At 38.9% G+C, this 14893-nt stretch overlaps 1 protein-coding gene across 1 annotated transcript in view; it reads right to left on the reverse strand.

Moving 5' to 3' along the window:
• DST (dystonin) overlaps window positions 1-14893 on the reverse strand; it is a gene marked incomplete at its 5' end in the record, with an annotated part of 334605 nt that overhangs the window by 44399 nt on the left and 275313 nt on the right. Inside the window, 7 exons of the mRNA XM_083349122.1 lie at window positions 1422-1523; window positions 4871-4972; window positions 5430-5552; window positions 6615-6841; window positions 7164-7395; window positions 10915-11118; window positions 12967-13185. Of these exons, the coding sequence (XP_083205248.1) occupies window positions 1422-1523; window positions 4871-4972; window positions 5430-5552; window positions 6615-6841; window positions 7164-7395; window positions 10915-11118; window positions 12967-13185 (1209 nt within the window). The remainder of the gene's footprint in view (window positions 1-1421; window positions 1524-4870; window positions 4973-5429; window positions 5553-6614; window positions 6842-7163; window positions 7396-10914; window positions 11119-12966; window positions 13186-14893) is intronic.

Consider the following 14893-nt stretch of genomic DNA (forward strand, 5'->3'; position numbering starts at 1 on the left):
CCCCAGAAGGAATTAACTGAAGGGAGGGAATCCATAGTAATATATCACACACAAGCGGAGCATACTGCTCTGCGACTAAACATTTTGGACTCCTGGGTATCTTACAATGCAAAGCTTTGACAAGTTCAAAACTCTGCAACCCTTCATCTCCTTTCTGCCTGGAATAGATTCGAAGTAGATGACTATCATGTGGACATATTCACTGCATTCTCTTTTGCAAAATATATCTTCCTATTTTTTTTCAACCCAGGCATATGACAGGAGGAAGTAAAATAAATCAGAGAGCTTTTTCTAGATGCATAGTTGTGGGGAGGGGGGAACAACACACAGCCTAGTTTTTGTATTGTATTTCAAGTTCTGGGGATTTATGAGCCATTATGTTCCCATTTTATTAAAAGCCATTGCTTCAAAGCTTTAAAGTCCTTTTTAATAAACGTTATCAGACCAAAGAACAGATATGTATCACATAACACAATTTGATCTAGACGTACAGGGGCAAGGCAGCTTTTCCAAAGAGCCATGTGAGAAGGATCCCATTGGGTACTGCTTTCTGTTCCAACAAAACTTATGATACCATGGACTTTTTCCACCTTCCCCCCACTTCTTTGACAAGCATTAAAAAAAACCTTGACTTGGGTTCTGTGGCTCCAATTGTCTCTCTAGTAAAGATATTGAGAGGTGCATCTGGGTGAGTTATGCAGTGATTACAAGAATGAAGCAGAGACATGCAGAAATCTTTCACATTCTGCTAAGCCAGGGTGATGTATCACTATAATTGTCTGGCTCAGTCCCTAATGATTTCTTAATCCTTGCTTTCCATTCTAATAGAAATTATGGAATCCTAAATTTTCAGTATCAAACCACTGTGCAAAGCTTATTTTGGCTGATGGTTTCCTGTTTATTTTTACAACTTGTCCACTTCAGCTTTGCACAGGCAAAAACAGAGTTAAGACTGGATCATCTAGTCTAAAACGGTGCTGCAAAACAGGATATCTCATATTATCTCCATTTCCTGTGTAAAATGCACAACAGTATCCAGGTATTATGAACAGAATGAGTCATCTTTTCATTCTAAACCGTCTTCTGGAATTCACTGGGGCTTTCTGTTTCAAACACCAGAAGGCTGGAAATGGAATGAATTCTGAAAATTTAAGAATAATCCATGGTATCCAAAATGAAGGAGTTTCACACATTTTAAAGGGGACATGGGGTGCTTAAGGAAACAATGCAGCGAGAAGAAATAACCTTGTATTAAAAATACCCCTCGTGATTTATCTTTTGCAAAAAAAAAAAGAATTTCATTTTATGTCATACTCACAAGACAGACAGGAATTCAATTTATACAGTACAAAGTAGTTGCAACATGATCCAAGATACCATCCCTCACAAGAAGATTTAAAAGAGAAAGTTATGTTTCATACCTTCATTTCTTCTGTTTGCTGTTTTACTGTTTCTAGGTCTGTTCCAACTGGTGACATTGAAGCTAATTTACTACCAGCAATATCCACCCAATCAAACATAGCCTGTCAAAATAATATAATGAAAATCAGGGCAAAAAGATGATGTAGCATATTAACAATGAGCTGTGTATATAGAGAATACTGTTTGTTACATTAGAAGAACTGCAAGAATTTATACATTTATGCTCAGTTTTCCGCATACTATATATTTTGCCATTTATTTTAAGATTCTGATTTGCCTTTATACATGATGACATCATGACACGTTTTCCCACCCCAGTTGCTCTGAAGTTTAGAGAACATTCTGAAGTAGTTTTAGGATTTGGAGGGGGAGTTGGGAGACATGAAGAAGAAAGTCTTGTCTTGTCTAACACAAGATAAAGCCTTTTGGTCTAGAACAGAACAGCTTCCTTTGGAAGCTGCCAATTCATTTGCTGTGATCCTGAATTTCTTCAATTAACCTTTGAAGGAAGTTCATGAACGTTAGTGTGTGTTCTGGGTTTTGTGTGTGTGGGTATGTGTGTGTCAAAACAGGCAAGATGCAAGTCCTGCCTCTGTTGTGTGTGTGGATGCGATGGTGCATCTGTCATTTTGAATCTGCCACAGATGCCAATATATCTCTGTGTAACCTCAATCAAGATGTCCTCAGTCCACTCTAAGAACTTGCCAATATGGAATCTTCCATCTAGAGATGCCATAGACATGACATTGATGCGGTCATTCTTCATCATCAAAAATGCAATGAGGCTTCCTTTAAGGTAGGGAAGCTAAGCCATTAACTTTCAGCTCAGGTCCAACTCCACAGGAAATACCAGAAAGGCAGTTTAGCAGCATTTCCTTTGGAGTTGCAAAGATGGATGGCTTCCCATTAGTGGGAGTTTCTTCCTGGTTGAAGTGAAGGTGCCATTAGACTTAGGCTACCTCCCTACAGCCTTCAGCACTGCTTGGAGGGTGGCTTTGTGCTAAAAAAAAATACTGTCCAGAAGTGAAGATGGGGATGGAGCATGGACACAAGCCATTTTCCCATCCTTTAATTTTTATTTACTTAAAGAGGGCAATGTTCTTAACTCTGGGGAGATGCTGTTCTGGGTGGGGGCTGTGTCAGAGATGGCACGCCTCCTCAGTCCTACAAGTTGACAACATTTAATAGAAGGGACTGACTTCAAACCAATACTCAGTGAACTAATCACTTAGTCTACTAAGCTTAATGGGACCTGTTCAGATAATGAGTACAAGATTTCCATTTAAGTAAAATATTCCTAACTAATATGCATTATCTTTCATAGACAGATAAAGTCTATGAGCCAAAGTGGTGAAGCAGAGATTTCATTTGGAATTGTAAATGACCCAATTATGTTAAATCTTATGCGCTGAACAGGTAATGTTAAGCAAGGCCAATGAAGTAATACAATAGGATTTTAGAAAATGTGAAATGATGTTCACTGAGTGAAATCCAACAATCTACCATTATAGATGTCACAAATAATTATGAATAGTTTGAACTTAAATCAAGTGAAATTTGCTTAAACTCACATAAATGAAATGTACTATAAAAAAATTGCAGAAGAAAAACAATTTGAACCACGGAATAAATTTGTAGATTTAATATTAAAAGGGGAATTTAATGTACAACAAAGAGGCTGACAAAGATGCTGACAAATATTGCATCTCTTTCTATAGCTTAACCACTCACCTTTTTAAGGACTTTGCTTGAAAAATCTACAGCTAAATCAAGTACAAGTAGTTCTTGACTTACAACAGTTACTTCAGTGTCCGTTCAAAGTTACAACAGCATTGGGAAAAGTGACCCATGGCCATTTTTCACACTTAGGACTGCTGCAGCATCCCCTAGTCAAGTGATTTATATTGGGATGCTTGACAACTGTTTCATATTTATGACCGTTGCAGTGTCCCAAGGTCATGTGATCACCTTTTGCAACCTTCTGACAAGCAAAGTGAATGGGGAAGCCTGGTTCACTTAACAACTGTGTTACTAATTTAACAACTGCAGTGATTCACTTAACAAATGTGGCAAGAAAAGTCGTAAAATGGGGCAAAACCCATTTAACAAATTTCTCACTTAGCAACATAAATTCTGGGCTCAGTTGTGGACGCAAGTCAAGGACAACCAAAGGCCAGTGTACCTGAATTGTGATTGTAACTGAATAAATACAGATACTCTTCAACTTATGACGATTAATTTAATTATAATTCAAAGTTATACCGGCATCCGAATTTGTGACTTATGTCCTGTCCTCAAAGTTATGACTACTGTACCACACCCAGAGTCAAGTGATCAAATTTGGCCACTTGGCAACTGGTTCACATTTACAATGGTTGCAGTATCTTGTGGTCACACGATCTAATTCACTTAATGATTGTGGTGATTTGTTTAATGACCATGCTAAATTGGTCATAAAACTGGGCCCAGTCAATCGTATCACTTAGCGACAGAAATTCCAGACCCAATTTGTGGTCATAGATTGAAGACTACCTGTACACACTTTCAGCAGGGTGCCTCCTGATCTACTTACAGGTAATTTTCGACTTATAACCATTCATTCAGTGAATGTTCGAAATTGATGCTACTGGGGGGAAAAGGGGTTTTTGATCTGTGCCTGAAATTATGTTCATTGCAACACCCCAGCATGATCAAAATTTGGGCCCTTGGCAATCAACCCACACTTGCCCTACTGAGGTGCTTCAATTCCCCCCACCTGCCTGTCTCTCTCCCCCATCTCGTCCCTTTTGGTTGCCCTACACTTTTCCTTGTGGGGTCACAAGCAGCCACAGAAACATATTAGCTCCTTGGCTGCTTGCCATAACCGAAGAAAGTCTCAGTAAGTGCCAGCAAACATTCATTTGCCCAGCTGCCTTCTCTCCAAAGCCTCACGTGGCTCCAGCCTGCCCCAGCAAGCAGGACAGCAAGCATTCCTTCCCAGTTCCCCGCACTAACTAACTTTTCACCTTTTGCGCCTAGTACCTTACTGCCTTTGCTGTCTCTTTTGGGGACCCAGCTTCTCTGGCAAATGTTTCCTGCACACTGCTCAAGGTGTTAGATTTGAGACAGGGTTGGGGTGAGATTTCCGATAGCTTGAGCTAACTTGGAAATGGGGGATGGGACGATTCCCAAAGACAGTACAGCATTCCAAATCTTCTCACGCTCCCTTTCCCCCCAACGTTTAAGAAAAAGACAGGTGCTTTAAAAAAGAGTAGATCACTTCCCTGGTCAGAAGTACTTTTGCCAAATCATTTTCAAAGCAAGCACAACCCTATGTTTATAGATTCTGAAGAATAATTAGGTCATTATTCAAACATTTCATGATCCCTAATTGTTGTTTCATTTTTAAGCAACACCTTTCCAAATATCCTACCAAGAAAACATAAACAAACTGGATTTAAAGATGTACCTGCAGTCCATCTTGATACTGAACAGCAGCCTGCATAGCGTCTTCAAGTTTGTCAACACGTTCCTTCCATGCTTTATTTAAGCCATCCCAAATGGAATTTAGCTACATTTTAAATGGTGAGTAAAATTAAAAGAAAAAGAGTTTAAGTCTTTTGTTTGTATGTATGTATGTATGTATGTATGTATGTATGTATGTATGTATGTATTGATTACAATGCAAAGAATAGTTTTAAGTCTCTCTAAAATTGCAAGGAGAGGGACAATTCTAATTAGTTATTAAAAGTTAACATTAGTTTTCAATGCCATTTCCAATTAAGATTAGAATTCCTTTCATTCAAACTTTAGGACCTCGGTGGTTTTATTTTATTCAGCAGAAGAGCATAAGCCACGTATGTTGAAAATATACGGTTCAATTATTATTAAAACTTTTTAAAAATCTGAGATCGTAGACAATTTGGTATATCTAAATCAGTGTCTGACTTTTGTATGCTCTCCCAAAATTAGAGGTTTCTAGTCCCTTCAGAGAACCATTTAGTACCAAACATTTACATGATCAGTACCTCATCTATACTTTTGTTGACTAATGGTTTGTCAGGTTCACCACATGCAGCTATGAGTTCAGAGCCAAGATTCACAACGGCATCAAGTTCTTCTTGTAACCCATCTATCTCTTCTTTGATGGTCTAGATGAAAAAAAACATGACTTTTCAAACTATCATATTAGTATTTAGGAAAAGCACATTAGTTTTAATCACAAAATATAGTTCACTTACTATGGGTGTTTAAAGAGCGCAACATGTTATCTATGTTTAATAATTATAGTAATTAAACTTGTATGTTGCCTGATTGTCAAAACTCTGATCTCTTCTGCCAACTCAATAGGAAGTTACTGCAGAAGCACTTTGGTATTCCTTATATATTCCAGTGAGTTATTATAAATACATCTGCCATAATTCTTACAAAATAAGGTGAATACTAGCATCCCTTTAAAAATAGCTCACATTTCTTAAGCTTTAACAAATCATGATAGGATAATCTATAGAGAAAGGGTGGCATATGTTTTTCCACATGAACACAAGCCATTGTGATGGAATGTCTATTTCAAGGACTGAAAAAAATACAACATCTCCTCCTTGAAGTCAAAGTAGAATCCAGTGACTTCATGAAAGTGTCCCTATATAGAGGAAGACAGCCACTGCCTTCCCTGAGATTTCATTTTTCTTCCCAAACTAGCTTACAGTCCTAGGATTTCATAGAGCAGGGGTCCCCAACCCTCAGTCCATGGACCAGTACCAGGCTGCGGCATGCCAGCAACCGGGCTGTACAAAGAAGCAAAGCCCCATCCGATGGATGCAGGCAGCACACAAAACCACGCCCCCTCCGGTCTGTGGAAAAAGCTCTTTCCATGTAACCGGTCCCTGGTGCCCAAAAGGTTGGGGACTTCTGCCATAAGTACTATCTATGTCCAGGCCTGCTTAGTTTTTTGAGATAAAGGAGGGAGAGGAGAGGAGTGGGGAGGAGAGAGTGTGAGTTGATACCATAGTATCAGGATATCAAGTGCTAATCTACATCTCACCATTCATGGATGGTGAAGTCTTCCAAAATGTGCATACTTATAAAAGCCTACTTAAATATACTAGTACCCAATGATTTTGATTTGAAGGAGGAATACGATACTTAATGTACCTTTTCCAGGAAGTGGGCATAGAATTTCATCCTCAAGACAGCATAAGTATTTTATTTACCTCTGCTGTTTCCTGTTGTTGCTTCACCACCGAAGGATCAATCCCTGCTCCTTCTAGTTCTCTAATAAAATCTTGAGTATCTTTGATGGTAGCTATGAGAGCCATATGATCACACCAGAATTTCTCTGCTAATTCCATGACATCAAGGAGCTTTGCTTCCCTTTCCTCGGCCAAAGCATGGATATCCTCCCAGATAAATACCATCTGATCAAGCTTATCTTGAACAACTAGGCAGCAAAAATAACACAACAGTTACACAGGCAGAGCGATCTACATGTCCTTGAGAGGAGCTTGTAAATTATCTGTGATACTTTTATTTTGCAATGTAAATATTTTGGGATGAAAATGTGCTATTAAAGGATCAGATAAATAATGGAATATAAAGCAATAAATATATATATACGACTATCTATAACATGAAACATACATGCCTTCCCTCAGAAACAGCTAATGCAAGATAATTCTTCTGTTACAGATGTTTACATTCTTCTTTTTTAATGCTTCCAACAAAAATAGGGGAGGAATTTCCAATCTGGTAACCTCCATTACCTTTAGCAGATATGTCTTTATCAGCTCCTTCTGAACGTGCAATCATTTCTTCTCCACGGAGCTTTAGAGTTTCATACACTGGCTGCAGTTTTTCCAAATCTACAGAGACATTCTTATTTTCACCGATCTGTTCTTTAATCTTTTCAACTTCAGCTGAGATTGAAGGTGGCTGCCGCAAACGTTCAACGATCCGGTCCAGGTTCTCAATAGTTGAATCTATCTTATCATGGAACTGCACAGGCCAATAGAGAAGGGATAAGTAGGGGCACCTGGGTGAATCACAAAAAATTGGCCACCCTCCCCCCCAAAAGAGCCAAATCAAATCTGGAGGGGGAAAAATGGGCTATTGCCCAACAAAATATTTACATAATCATTGCTCTGCATAAAATACTTCCCTGTCCTATATATATATATGGATAAAAACATTAATATGTAAGACAAATCACATAGTTGAAATGAGTGCTTCTAAATCAAAACATCTGAATCAGGTTCAACTTGTAAGAGATTTGTAATAATAATTTGTTCTCTTTACTTCTGTATTATTATTATTTTAGCTGTGTTTTTTTACTGGTATCACAACTACCAGTAAATAGTTTCATAAATATTATTTTAAGCAAGTTTAACCACAATGTCAAATATAATATTTATCAGTTCCTTTTATGCACTGACGTCTGTCAAAATCCCTGGGCTACATCCTTGGACAGCAAAGGTGATCAACACTCAAGGGCTGGAGCGCCTAACACCAGACATGTCACTGGAAGGAAAAATGGCTAAATTGTGTCTCACTTATTTCGGCCATGTCATGCAGGGGAATTCACTGGAGAAAGCAATTATGTTGGGAAGAGTTAGGGGTAAAAGGAAATCAGGCCATCAAAGAACGCAGAGGCTGGACACCACGGGCCAAAGCATAGAAAAACTCAAATAGTGCAAGGTCGTAAGATGTGGAGAGACCTGCCCATAGAACTGCTAAGAGTGGATGGTGGATAACATCATCATCATCATCATCATCATCATCACAATCCTGGCCCTCTCTCTCCTACTTCTCAGATGAATAATATTGGATATCACCAAGAGATTTCATGTAGATACTCAATCACACATCCAATTTCCCCCTTCTTTAGCTAAAGAATTATATGGACCAGGTAGCTATGCTGACTAGCTATTATTTCTACAGATTACTCACTTATTATGAAGTAAAGACTCTCTATAAAGATGAAAAGAACCATAAAATACAAACTTTCAGACAAAATTATTCTCTTTTCTTTTTGATCTTCGGAGGGTTTGTCCCTATTCAGTAAGGGCTGCAAATCAATGGAATGCAATTATTTTGTAAATGTATCAATCTAATGCAGATTTAATTAATCCCAAATCGTATTTTTAGATGTGATTTTATCACTAGGAAAGATTTTTTACTGCATCAATATTCTTCAATAACATGCTTTAGTGAAGGTATCCTCAATTAATATGATTTTATATCTAGTATTGTATTCTAAATCAGGGGTCCCCAACCCCTGGGCCGCAAGCGGCAGGAGAGTGTGTAAAGCTTTATTTGTGCATGCGCGGGATTAAGTTGTATGTGTGAAATCATTCCCCACCCCCAGTCCATGGAGCCAAAAAGATTGGGACTGCTGGTCTAAATTATTAAACAAAAGATTTAAGTGTTACTATGTTTTATTTAAGGGACGTGGTGGCTCAGTGGGTTAGGACGCTGAGCTTGTCGATCAGAAGGTCGGCAGTTTGGCGGGTCGAATCCCGAGTGCCACGTAACAGAGTGAGTGCCTGTTACTCGTCCCAGCTTCTGCCAACCTAGCAGTTCAAAAGCACGTAAAAAATGCAAGTAGAAAAATAGGGACCACTACGGTGGGAAGGTAACAGCGTTCCATGCCCCTTTGGCATCTAGTCATGCCAGCCACATGAACCACGGAGACGTCCTCGAACAAGCGCTGGCTCTTTGGCTTTGAAATGGAGATGAGCACCGGCCCCTAGAGTTGGAAACAACTAGCACGCATGTGCGGGGGAACCTTTACCTTTACTATGTTTTATTTTGGAGACTGCAGCCAAGAAATTAAAAGACGCTTGCTCCTGGGGAGGAAAGCCATGGCAAATCTAGACAGCACACTAAAAAGCAGAGACATCACCCTACCAACAAAAGTGCATATAGTCAAGGCTATGGTCTTCCCAGTTGCAATGTATGGCAGTGAAAGTTGGACCATAAGAAAAGCTGAGCGCCAAAGAATTGAAGCCTTTGAACTATGGTGCTGGAGAAGACTCCTGCGAGTCCCTTGGACTGCAAGACAATCAAACCGGTCAGTCCTAGAGGAGATCAACCCTGACTGTTCTTTAGAAGGCCAGATCTTGAAGTTGAAACTCAAATACTTTGGCCCCCTAATGAGAAGGAAGGACTCACTGGAGAAGAGCCTAATGCTGGGAAAGGTTGAGGGCAAGAGAAGAAGGGGACGACAGAGAATGAGGTGGCTGGATGGAGTCATTGAAGCAGTAGGCGTGAGCCTAAATGGACTCCAGAAGATGGTAGAGGACAGGAAGGCCTGGAGGAACATTGTCCATGGGGTCGCGATGGGTCGGACACGACTTCGCAACTAACAACAACAAAGTTTTATCAAACAAGGAACTTTTAAATAACCCCTGAGCTATCTAATGCAATCTCTGTTTCTGGCCAGGATGAAGTCAGTCAGAGAGAAAGAGGGAGATTCCTTCTTGATATTTCTTAAGGGTAGATGCCAGTACTTACTTAATTAAGCTAGATGCTATCAGATGTTAATTAAGCTAAATGCTGTCAGATGGGCCTTAGTGCCACCAGTCCAAAGACACTGGGCAGCGATTACATTTTTCTCTTTTGCTGGTTTTTGTGTAAGGAAAAAAAGACAGATGATATTATACAAAAAACCCACAGAATTACGAATGGAAGATGTCTCTTAGCCCCGGCAAAAATTCTGTAACAGGAATGGGAGGACTACACAATGAACGCCTTGTCTAGAAATAGCCTCTTAACTAATTTGCAGCCCAGTTATAGTAAATGCAACAAATCATTGCTTTCTAGTACCAAGAAAAAGCGAGTTCCTACAAAAACATTTAAAAATATCACTTGGAGAATTCATTTTATTTTAGTCTTGGGTAGATTTATGTTGAGGACATCTGTAGTTGGCAAGCACACTTAAGGCAAAGTTCACTGAACAATAAAGCTAGTTAGTATGTGTTCATGTCCATGGGTAGACTAAGGACTGGCAGGTTGACCAACGTTCTGTGAAAACACACTGCCCTGTGATAAAATATTTGTATGAAAAAAGTACATATTTAGTACCGTATTTATCACTAAATATGGTATCCTCAAGCTATTTTTTTTAGACAATCAGATTATCTTCTTTTACACCAAATTTCTCAGAGGTTCTGATCCCTGAGCAGGTAAGAAAAGTACATTTATGTGTCCGTGAGGCAATTTATTCACCTAGCACAGGGGTAAGCAACCTTGGCTCTTTTATGACTCGTGGACTTCAACTCCCAGAATTCCTGAGCCAGCTATGCTATTCCAGCTATGCTGGCTCAGGAATTCTGGGAATTGAAGTCCACGAGTCATAAAAGAGCCAAGGTTGCCTACCCCTGACTTAGCATATGGTGACCTGTACTCCTGATAAGGTGAATATGTACTGCAAACACAGTGATATATTGTCTGCTCTCCTTCTGGAGGAAAAACAAACAACAACAACAAAACAAAAAAACAACAACTCCTAAATACCTGAGTCGATTGAGAAATGGCTTCATCCAGTGCTTGGGCCCGCTTTCTGACATCTTCTTTAATTTGACTGTAAAGAGCATCAGCGGCTACATATTTCTCTTGGATTAAAAATCCCTCTTCTGGGCTCAGCTCCAGGAGTTGAGGTCCAGTTTTGTTCATCTTATCTATGTGAGGCTTATGCTCAGCAATCAACTCTCGTAGTTGCTGTTTAACAGAGCAAAATACTGTCAGTATCTCAGCTTTACTATGCCACATTCTAGATTTCTATATCCCCTACAAATTCAAATAGCAAGAAAAATCTAAGTATCTCTTCGGACAAACAAGGGCAAAGTGTAATTCGTACTGGACGTATGCATTTAACTACAGCCTAAAACCAAACAGCTTTCACCCGTAACTGAATAAAGTGAGAGAAATCACCTTACAGTACATTTAAAAAGAAATATGGCACCCATGCTTTCTGTGGGTGTAAAAAAATTGAATAAGGCTATGCATTATGAATAAAAATGGAAAACAAGTTTAGAAATCTGACTTGCCTGTTTTGTTATAGCACTCACACACTAGCAAGCTATTTTTAGTCATATTTAAACAATTTGGGAACTTTTACAATGCTGGTACTTAATAAATCATTTCTAGTGCTGGATAACTGGCTGAATGTTTTTATTAGTTGTCCTATGTTATTCTGTTTTCTGCCTACACTTTCCAGTCTGTTTTTTAAAAATATTCTGGTTGTTCAAAGCACTAGTTTTCATGGTATAGTTTTAAAATTAAGTGCAATGAAGTATGCCATGAAATCCAGATTTATTTATTTAGGAGATTCCCAATTATTTAAATTAAGTACTAACTTAAATCTCGTCAGTTTCTAACTTATTCCAAGAAGGAATAAAGCTGAATTTTGTCTGTTAAGTCCTTTGTTTTCATCTTCATTATTAAAAAAACACAAAACATATATATTGTCATATGCTTATAACTATGTTAATGTCCTGAAGTATACCAGTTATTTTCAGGAGACTGCTATTATGAAATTCAGTCCTTACTAATTGCTTCTATGGCCCGATGAAAATAATCTCAAATCAAGCACATAATCCAAATGTTATTTTTTTAGAAGGTGACAAATTAAAAGTACTGTAAGCAGATTTACAACAGTTCATTAGTGACTGTTCAAAGTTACAGCCGCACTGAAAAAGTGACTTATGACCATTTTTCACACTTATGACCACTGCAGCATCCCTGTGGTCATGTGATCAAAATTCAGACGTTTGGCAACTGACTCATACTTATGACGGTTACAATGTCCCGGGGTCATGTGATCACCTTTTGCGACCTTCTAATAAGCAAAGTCAATGGGGAAACCAGATTCGCTTAACAATTGTGTTAACTGTATTAACCACTACAGTGATTCACTTAACAACTGTGGTGAGAAAGGTCATAAAATAGAGCAAAACTCACTTAACAACTGTCTCATTTAGCCACTGAAATTTTGGGCTCAATTGCGGTCATAAGTTGAGGACCACTTGTAGCAAATCAGAGAGAAAGAGACAATAAAAGTGTAAAAACTGCATAGCCGTATTTTTAAAATTATGTGATTTCTTATAATGAAAAGAATAGGGCATTGCACTTTTTTTTTAATCCCATTTATATCCCGCCCTTCTCCGAAGACTCAGGGCGGCTTACAATCTAAAGCACAAATCAATGTGCTTAGCAATAGCCTTCATTCTATGTATATGCCTGCTTATTAGGGCTTTCGGGGGCCCCCAAGCAGCATTATTACAAAGTCAGCTTATTGCTCCCAACAATCTGGGTCCTCATTTTACCTACCTCGGAAGGATGGAAGGCTGAGTCAACCTTGAGCCTGGTGGAACTCGAACCTGCACTAATTGCAGGCAGCTGGTGTTACTTAAGGAGGCATTAGCCCACTGCTCCACTAAGGCACTTGATTTTTGGGATCAATGACACTTTCAAAGATGCTTGCGACCTGAGCCAATGTTGTCCCAAAGGGTTGTCCTTTGGGACAACCATGACCTGGATGATTGAGACTCTCCACAGACACCTTACCCGGTGGTCTTCTTGCTGCTGCCTCAGGGTTTCATATTCAAGAGCTGGTGCTGGAAGCTGTGAGATGACGATCTCGGTTTCAGTTAGCCATGGCCAAATCTCTTCATAAGTCTCCCAAAACTGGCTAACTAGAGATTGAGCCCGTTCTAGTTGCAAGTTTCTCTTGGAGTTCATTTGACAGAGCATATCATATTTATGTAAAAGATTTTCCAGTTTGTCCTGTAACAAAGTTATCAAGAAACCACAGCGTGATGTAACAGCTTTGCAAGATTTTAATTTGGCAAACAAATTATTATTTACTGATTTGTCAAGTTCATAGCCTGCTGTTCTAGCTCTATGAACACTCAAGATGGCTTAGTAATTGATAATTATAGAACTTAAGGAGACAGAAAATCCAATTCACAATTTAAAAATTGATGAAACAGATGGGCCTTTCATTATTTTCCTAAATACTGGCAGAGAGGGGGCCAAATACATCTTAAAGAGTGCTTTGCCTAGTCCAGGGGTAGGCAACCTCGGCTCTTTTATGACTCATGGACTTCAACTCCCAGAATTCCTGAGCCAGCTATGCTGGCTCAGGATTTCTGGGAGTTGAAGTCCATGAGTCATAAAAGAGCCGAGGTTGCCTACACCTGGCCTAGTTTAAGGTCCTCTCGCCCATATGAAACAGATTGGCTTCTGATGGCAGTGGAATCTTCAAAAGGACATCTACAGTACTGCAGATCTAAGCAAACTGAGACTGACAGCAGGAATGGTCTCCCACATTATAAATCATCATAGTCATCAATGGCCTTCCATTATAAATCATATTTTGCACTACCTTTACTTTAGTTTTATACCAAATTACACTACCTTTGAGACAAAAGGTAGTGTAATTCAAAAGTTGTCAAGTTTTGGGTGGCTGCACATTGCAATATCTGGAGGGCTAAGGGTCAGAAATATTGGACTGGCTGAGTATGGGAGGGGACTTTGGAGGGATTTTTAAATTGTGACACACTTATTTTAGTCACCTCGTGGTGAGATGGACAGTAAACAAATTTAATAAAATAAGAAATAAATAAATAAAATTTCCAATCTTATTTTTAACAAAATAACACACCAAACTATCTTGGTATTTCTCTTACCTAATTATGCCCAACAGATCTGAAAAATGGTACGCTCAATACACATATATACATATAATTAAGACAGAAATCTATCATCTCAACAAGTGTGTAATTTTATTTTCATTAAAGCAAACCAACTAACAAAAACAAACAAACAAACAAACAGAGAGCTAAGGATGGATAAGAAGGAAGCACAACTAGGAAGTATTCTCCATCAGAAATAACCACAAGATTAAAGAAAGACTGTAATGAGATCCTGGATAGGAGATGAACAGGCAGCCCTTTTTGTGAAAGGCTATATTCTGTAAACGGGTCTAGGCAAACTTCTCCTGAAACCAATCCTAGCTTAAACTTTACTTTCTGTGGACCAAAGAGTTTCTTCTATGCCCAGAAGACTTTATATTCAGCAAAAGCTTTTCCATTAATAAATCAGAGAAGACTGCATTTTTTTAAAAAAAAACCAGGTCCTCTCTGCAATTCCCATTTCCCTCAAATATCTAATCTAGAGGGCTGTGGGTTCCACAGTACATAGGAGACGGCACCGCAGAAAGGAATCAGTGAAAATCAACTGCATTTTCACACCAGCTGGAATACCCCAAGAAGAATTATGCCGAAAGAATATACCCTAACTATGCACTCAACACATAAGGTATGGGTGGGTTTTCTACAAGAAACCAGTACATTCATCGTAACCATTACTAAGAAAGTTCATGTATATTATTCAGTTATATTTTTTGTTTTTCACCCTATCAAGGTGACTATCTCTGTGGGCCCCCTAAGACGTAGAAGATGAGCACTAACTGTTGCATATGAGTAACAAT

The sequence above is a fragment of the Vipera ursinii genome (assembly GCF_947247035.1).
Source record: "Vipera ursinii genome assembly, chromosome: 1".
NCBI lineage: Eukaryota > Metazoa > Chordata > Lepidosauria > Squamata > Viperidae > Vipera > Vipera ursinii.